This window comes from Thalia democratica, chromosome 7 (assembly GCF_965202585.1).
Source record: "Thalia democratica chromosome 7, ktThaDemo2.hap1.1, whole genome shotgun sequence".
In the NCBI taxonomy this organism is placed as follows: domain Eukaryota; kingdom Metazoa; phylum Chordata; class Thaliacea; order Salpida; family Salpidae; genus Thalia; species Thalia democratica.
The window spans coordinates 42,047,020-42,054,857 of record NC_139171.1 but is presented as its reverse complement, the minus strand read 5'-3'; the positions used below and the strand labels follow the sequence as shown (position 1 = coordinate 42,054,857).

The 7,838-nt window shown below is 25.6% G+C and overlaps 1 protein-coding gene across 1 annotated transcript; it reads right to left on the bottom strand.

Annotated features, from left to right (window-relative positions):
- Window positions 1-4,187: 4,187 nt before the first annotated feature.
- LOC145841373 (uncharacterized) lies at window positions 4,188-6,708 on the bottom strand. The gene is made up of 2 exons (XM_082948735.1): window positions 6,517-6,708; window positions 4,188-4,970 (listed from the first exon to the last, which is right to left on the bottom strand). Exons 1-2 carry the CDS (start codon window positions 6,706-6,708, stop codon window positions 4,188-4,190), a joined length of 975 nt encoding a protein of 324 aa, XP_082804861.1.
- Window positions 6,709-7,838: the final 1,130 nt, after the last annotated feature.

The window sequence follows — 7,838 nt, the reverse complement described above, 5'->3', positions numbered from 1 at the left end:
AAAGTATAAACATTAAAAACCTATCTTCTCTTTAATTATTTAAGCTAGTAACTTGGTAAATGTCCTGGACAAGACATTATGGTATCCGTGGAGTGCAACTGGATAACCGAAAGGTTTTTTGTGCACCAGGTCGTAGGAGCAAATATTTTTAGCTTCTTTTTTTATCGTTTAATAATCTATATCTAAAAAGTTCTGTATAAGTTCGAGGCATGATTTGAAACAATAATACTAAAAAAATAAAACTATGGCAAAATCTATTTTAAAAATTACTCAAAAACTTAAAAACTTTTTCTACAAAATCTATAAAGTTTTTAAATGCTTGGCTAAAAGACTTCGTATACAAATACTTAAAAACTAAGGAAAAAATAGGCAAATAAAAAAACCTGTAATCTTAAAAAACTCTGAAATTTGTCAGTTTTGGTAAAATAAACCTGAGAAACCTTAAACTTGAGAAATGTTGAATAAACCTAGAATTTTAAACAATTTCGCATGTTAAATGATAAAATTTTGATTTTTGATACTAGAAAAATCTATCATATACATTCGTTTTCATTTAAATTATTATTATTATTAAAAAACACATTTAAAGTAGCTTTACAGTATCTTTTTGATATTTTAATACTATTTAGATCAGTTTTTTACCTGAAACTTGTTTTATATATTTTCCACGAGGAGCCTGTTGTACTCTTCGACTTTGGGTAGGTGTCAGAAAAGCACAGCGTCACTTAAGCACAAGGTGACACTTTAGCACGGTGTCACTTTAGCACCGAGTGACACTTTAGCACGGAGTGACATTTTAGCACCTAATAGTTTTAAATATTTTAAAATGTTCAGATAAATAATGTTTAATTATCTAAAATAATTAACTTAACAAACAAGTAATTGTGAAAGTTAGTTCTAACACTTTTAAAAATATTGTCTTAAAAATTTATAAATAAAGTTTATACTATGGGCTTAAAATGAAATAAGAAGGTTTTTAATCAAAAAATATATCACTTTTTATTTAAAAATTATGCTTAAAGTTTAGCCTTATTAAAATTAGTTAAAGCATTTAAGAAAAGTTTTAACAATCCTAGAGCTTGTATTTATTGCTAACTTTATTAAAATAGTTTTATGTCGAAAACTTTAAAGTATTAAAATTTTTACATCTAAAATTAAATAGTAAAACAAGTTAATTAAGTTTTTAAATTTACTTTTGTTTTAGTTTAATTAAAGCTTAAACTTGTAACTCATATAAAGCTTGTTAACTTTTAGTTTACATGTTGCATAGTTGGTTTTTAGATTTTTAAACAATACAGTACCTAATGTGATTTAAGCAAAGAATAAAAAGTGCAAAATAAATTTTGTGCTAAAATGTCACTCCGTGCTAAAGTGACGCCGTGCTAAAGTGACACTCTGTGCTTTGTATCACTCTGTGCTAAAGTGTCACATCGAGCTAAATTGTCACACCGTGCTAAAGTGTCAGTCCGTGCTAAAGTTTCACTATGTGCTAAAATGTCACCCGTGCTTTTCTGACCCGTTCCCTCGAATTTGACTAGACACTGCTTAAAACTTTATTTTATTTAAAAAAAAATCAATTTGTAGCCTAGTTGAAGCTCTAAAAAATTAGATCAAAATAAAAAAGTTATTCCCTTTTTTTTGTAAGTCACATTAGAAATTGTTTTAAATCTTTGGTGAACTATAAGTTTTTGTTTAAATGTTCAACTAATCTAGTAGTTTTTGATATACAACTAGTTTCTAATAGAATCATAGATCTGAAAAAGCTTTTGTATTAATTTTTTTTTTAGTTTTGCATAATTTATACATACTTTAATTTTTCTATCTTCCTGAAGCAAAAAAATACGTTTTTATTAACTTTTTATTACAATAAAAAACAAATAAAACTTCAATTAAATTTAAATATGCTTTTAGTAAAAAACACAAAATAATAACAATTTTTAAAATAGTTTTATAAAGCTTTCGTATATAATATGAATACAAATCGAATTCAAACTTTAAAACAGTTAGATATTGACAATAAAAAAAAAGTCTAATTTTTATGTTTTAACTTGCTCTAGCTTGTAAGATATACACTAAAAATTTATATACCAGTTACAAAAAACTAACTAAGTTCCCTAAAGTCTTAATTCTATTCCAATTTTTTTTCAATTCTGATCAAAAGAGCATTATTTTGAAGAACTTTGGTACTACTTCTTGAATACTGTATGAGTTGACTTGAAATATATTTGATATTAAACCATTAGAGCGGTGTAAAACACTTTTTCACAGCTAGATCTTATTTTGTAGATTTTTGATTAAAATAAGTAATTATTGGTTATTAGATTTTAATGTTTATAGGTTAATTTATAACTTTTAGTTTGAAAATAAGAAGCTTTTACAAAGATATTGCTTTATTTGTTAATTCTGTGTATTAAAAGCCAAACTGTTTAATTTTCTATTATTTTTCAAGAACATCTAAATGTTTGATAAAAATATTAACTTTTTGTGAGACGAAAATTTTTCATAATAGTTATTATTACCTGTAGCTTGTTTTACAACATTTATACTAAGTCTGACTAAACTTTACTTAGTTATTTATCTAAAAAAGTACGACCAGTTTTATATAATAATTTTAACTTTGTTTTGTTTTACAAATAACTTGCACTATTTTTTTTCAACTTTTGTTTATACGTTTATTATAACATATAAATAATAGTTTTTTATTACTATGTAGTTAAGTTTTAATTTATATACTTGTGAAATTGAGTTTACTTTAATTTTATATATTAACTTTATATTTGTGAAAATACAGAAACTCTCATAGAGTTAAAATTTAAAAAGTAGATATAGTTGTTAAGAAAGAGTAATTTGTAAAGGTATAAGACAGAGGTCGGCAACCTTTTGTAACTCGCGGGCCAATTTTTCCAAAAAAATTGCTCGCGGGCCGCACTTTTTTAGAAAAAAGTTTTCCAGGGCCGCAATTATTTAAAAATAGTAAGTAGTAGATAAATACAATTATAAACCAAAATATTACAAAACAAGTAGTAATTTGGCACTAGTTAAGAGTAGATGTTAAATTAAAAGCCTAACTGTTAGTTTTTATTGCAAAACTATTTTTTTGAATGTTTGGAAAAAGTGTGTTTTCAGCCATAATAGTTACTCGCGGGCCGCAGATTTTGGCTTTGAAGGCCGCATTTGGCCCGCGGGCCGCAGCTTGCCGACCCCTGGTATAGATATATCTAGCTAATTAAAGTTCTGTTTCTACATTTGAATTACGATGAATTAAATAAAATAATATACTATAGATTTTTTGCTTAAAACTTTGCCATTTTTTTAAACCTTTATGAGTTTTATCTAAATGTTTCAGACTAGGGGATCTTTTTAAATCCGCAGCACCCCCTAACAAAAGACCACGCGTCGCCATTATATAATAAGCGTTCTTTTTACATTTATAGTAAATATAATAAAAAATGAAGGTAGCTTTTATACATCAAACTAATATATAACTGAAAAAAAACTAGATGAATTTCAAACCAGTATTGAACAATAAATCGAATATACTTACACTGAATGAAATTTACACTACAAAGGAAACTTTTTGATAAAGTGGAGTGATTTTGTAAAAAACATTATTTTGATAATAATTGATTTTTATTTTACTATCACACTGTATCATTTAATTTAAATTTTAAAAATTATCTTTAATAAGCTAGAACTAAATTTATTTATTTGAAAATACTTGTACACTGTATAAGTATTTTTAAATAAACTAACTTAGTCGTAAATACAGTAATCAATAAAACCAAATTAAGATGTTGTCAAAAATGTATAGTACCTGCATATTATACAAGTACTTTATATTTTTGACAACATCTTACTTTAGCTTAAACAATTTAAAAATCATTACAAGCTTTGTAAACTCTTAAATATCGTTAGATTCTTTTTATTTATTTATTCTTATATAAATAAATACCTGATACAAGTTTACAACTAAATCTAAATTCACTGGTTAAATTCGACTCAATAACCGAATAGTTTTTACGTATACCAGGTCTTTCAACCAAAATTTTTGAGCGCTATTTTTTTTCTATCAATAAACAAACAGTATTGAGTTATTAAGATTTATTATGACAATAAAAATCATTATTACTCATCGTTTGATGATGCTGAGATACCTTTTTCAAACATAAATTTATAATCTGTTCATTTTAGTTATTACTTTCAGTTGAAACACGATTACCGCCAGCTGAATTACGGTTACTACCAGTTGAATTACGGTTACTACCAGTTGAATTACGGTTACCATCAGTTGAATTACGGTTACCTTCAGTTGAATTACGGTTACCTTCAGTTGAATTACGGTTACCTTCAGTCGAATGACGGTTACTACCAGTTGAATTACGGTTACCTTCGGTTGAATTACGGTTACTACCAGTTGAATCACGGTTACTTCCAGTTGAATGACGGTGACTTCCTGTTGAATCACGTTTACTATTCTCTGCGTCAAACTTTTGGTCAACAGATGATTTTCGACTTTCAACTTGATGCTCTGATTTTTCTATAGTCGATCTATTTATGCTTACAGGACGTGAATGCTCTGTATTTTCTACTGTCGAACTTTTCATGCTTAAGGGGCGTGAATTACCTGTTTCCTGGCCAGATAGTTGACCAGCTGCAGACATGCGATCAGCTGCGTAACTGTTTCTTGGTTTTTCAACACTATCACGCTCAACAGTAGAATTTCGATTAGAAGCGTTACTATACCTAGGCTCTTCCACTGGATAAGGGTTTTTGATAGAGCTTTTTCTAGATTCGTAACTGTTTCTTTGTTGTTCTTCATTTGTGTGTTGATCATTAGAAACCGGAGCAGCATTTTGTCCACCATTACTTGGGCGACCACAAGGAATTTCGTGACGTCTTTTCATGTATGGAACATAGTCGTAGGGAGCACCATTTCTATTTGGCAAATTGTTTCGGTATGCCTTGTATTTCTAAAATAAAATTAAAGTTTTAACTACTTGTAAGGAAACTTTTTTTTTAATTATGTTGGCTAAAGAAATAATTCAAGTTTAATTTAATTTTTTTTCGTTGAAAATTTGATTTTTTTGTTTTGATTGATTTTGTTTGATGTCTAAACTAAATTGAAAGCAATCTACTCGTACAACTAAGGTGATGAAGGAAAAACGTTTTTATTTTGCAAAACGATATTAGCTTTTATATATAAATTTTAAACGTGAACAATAATTTACCTTTTAAAGTAATTAAAAGTATTAAATTATAAAGATATAGGTATTTTTGAAAGACTTTCTGATACAAGCGTATAAAGCACAATTTATTTATATTCATTTTTTGGTAACTTTAAAATCAGCTAGTATATATCTCCTTATTTTTCGATCTATAAACCTCGAAGTTTTAGGCTAAATTTTAAGTTGAAAAGAAATATTAAGTTAAAAATTTCAAAGCATTGATATAAATAAAGATTTAGATCAAGATCGAGAGTATTAGCTGGGTTTTAAACAAAAAAAATTATTTTTTATTCAAAATTTAAAACTTTATTTATAAGATTTAATTTTATTCATTTAAAAAAAACAATGACTAAATGTAAAGATTTGAAGAAAATTGTTTGAAAATCATAGAAAATAGTTTTTTAGTTAATTAGCCTTTTTGTTACTTTGATTAACACCTTCATTAGCTAACTATTGTACTGACTAACTTTAATCTAAAAAAATTCAAGTATTTACATTTAATTTTGTTAAGTGGTCAATAGCGTCTGAGAGCCGAGTTGTTACTTTTTAAACAAATTAAAAAACAAGGTGGACCCCCTAACTCCTTAAACCACCTTTTTTAAAACCAATTTGGTCTTTACTCTGATTTGTTTTTTTTAATTAACAGTACTTTTTATACTTGGCTTAACCTAACCATATACTACATTTATAATTAAACTTTTGCTACATTGAACACTGCACTAAAAAATTAACTAGGGTATTTTTTAAGTTAATCATAAATATAATGATCTTCATAAAATATTTTAATGGAATGTCTTTAAATTACTTAAAACATTTAAATATTTTGCTTACGAAAAAAAGTATTTAAACTTTAATAAGTTTGATAAAAAATAAGTTTTACAAAATATACATTTTTATTAAAAGGGAGTTTTTGTTTTAAATATAAAAGATTGTCATTGAAATAATTAAAACTTAAAGTGAAATAGTTTATATTACTTTTAAGAAGATTATTAAATATTTTGTATAACATATCACATAAAATTTAGGTTGTTCATTAAAGACTATTCTGACTTATTAAGTTTTTATTTCATATTTCTTTTGTTATCATTAAAAAAATATTAAAATATAATATTACTATTGGCTTCAACAAACAGAGTAATTTTAATTACACGAAATTATTTCTAAAACGTTTGTATAAAGAATTCGTATTTAAAATTAATTAAATACTCACATTCTTAAAATTTTTTATTTAGATACACTTCAAGATTTAAAAACTCTTAAACTATTAAGCAGTAATCATACAACAACTTACAGTAGGAGAAATGTATGCATCAAAATCTCGAATTCCACAGTACCCCCCAACTACTGATTGATCTTGTGTAGCCGTCCTAGTCTTAATGTAGTACCTTGCTGTTTCTGGTGGCATATAACCATCTTCTGTAAGTTCAATATGTACAACGTCTCCATCAAAAGAGTACCTTTTGTGTTCTTTAGGGACAGACATTTCTTTAAATATATATAAACAAAATACACATACAATAACTTCTGCAAGTTGTGGATATGAAAGTTATTAGTATTTCAAAGTTAAAGTCAAAAACTATATATAAAAGCATTAATTTATACCATAACCTATCAGTAACAAATTGATATCATATTTAATTTTTTATACATTAATTGGATTTTATTTAAAAAAACTAATATTGGCTATTTGTAAGCTTAAAGTTAAGTAGTTTAACAATATTATATTTCGAAAAAAAAAAAAACTTTTAACATTGTTTAGGTGTTTAAATTTACATCTATAAATATAATAATAAAGTCTCATTTATTAAAAGGCAGTAACTTGAAACATTCTATATAAAACAATAATTATTAAAAAGTCTTTTGAGTATAAATTTCTCATTAAAGAGTTCAAAAAAAAAAACCAATCTTGATAAACTATGGATACAAGAAGAAGAAAACTAAAAATAAGTTTGCTTGCAATCCATAGTAATTTAGACAAGATTTAATAGAGTAAAACTTAAATAAGGTTTATTTATTTAAAAATGATCTATCTTTACTAAATCTGAAGACTAGAACTTACAGCACAACAGTTTTAATATTTTAAACTGATTTTTTTAGAATCACATTATGTACGGTTGTGCTCAATTTTTTTTAAACCTAACCTGACTTTTCTCAAATTATTAAATTAACAAAACAAAAATACTTACAAACACTACTTTTAAAGAAAATAAAAACTTAACCGAGTTATTTTTTAACACCTATCAACCGCTTACCCAGAAACTTGAACATTTTTAATTGGTCATTGTAATAATATTAACTGTTAAAAAGAAGTTTATTATATAACTGTTATTTAAAATACATGCTTTGATCACTTATTTTAAACTTCTTATATAAATAAGTAAATTTTAAAATAAGCTTCAATTTGCTAATTAAAATTGTTATAACAAACTAAAAAAGTAAAATAAAAATTACTATCAACTCAACACTTGTAAAACATAATTTTACTATGAATATATGGATAGAAACTTAGAAACCTTTATTTCAAAGCTAAGTTTTAGTTATATGAATATCTCTAATTATTTTAATAAACAAACAGTAAAGTATATGAACAAAATTCTTAGAATATTTATTTAA

Coding starts and splice junctions, on each gene's coding strand:
- LOC145841373 (XM_082948735.1), bottom strand. CDS start 6,708: ATGTCTGTCCCTAAAGAACACAAAAGGTACTCTTTTGATGGAGACGTT. Junction 4,971..6,516: donor ATGCATACATTTCTCCTACT/GTAAGTTGTTGT, acceptor ATTTTATTTTAG/AAATACAAGGCATACCGAAA.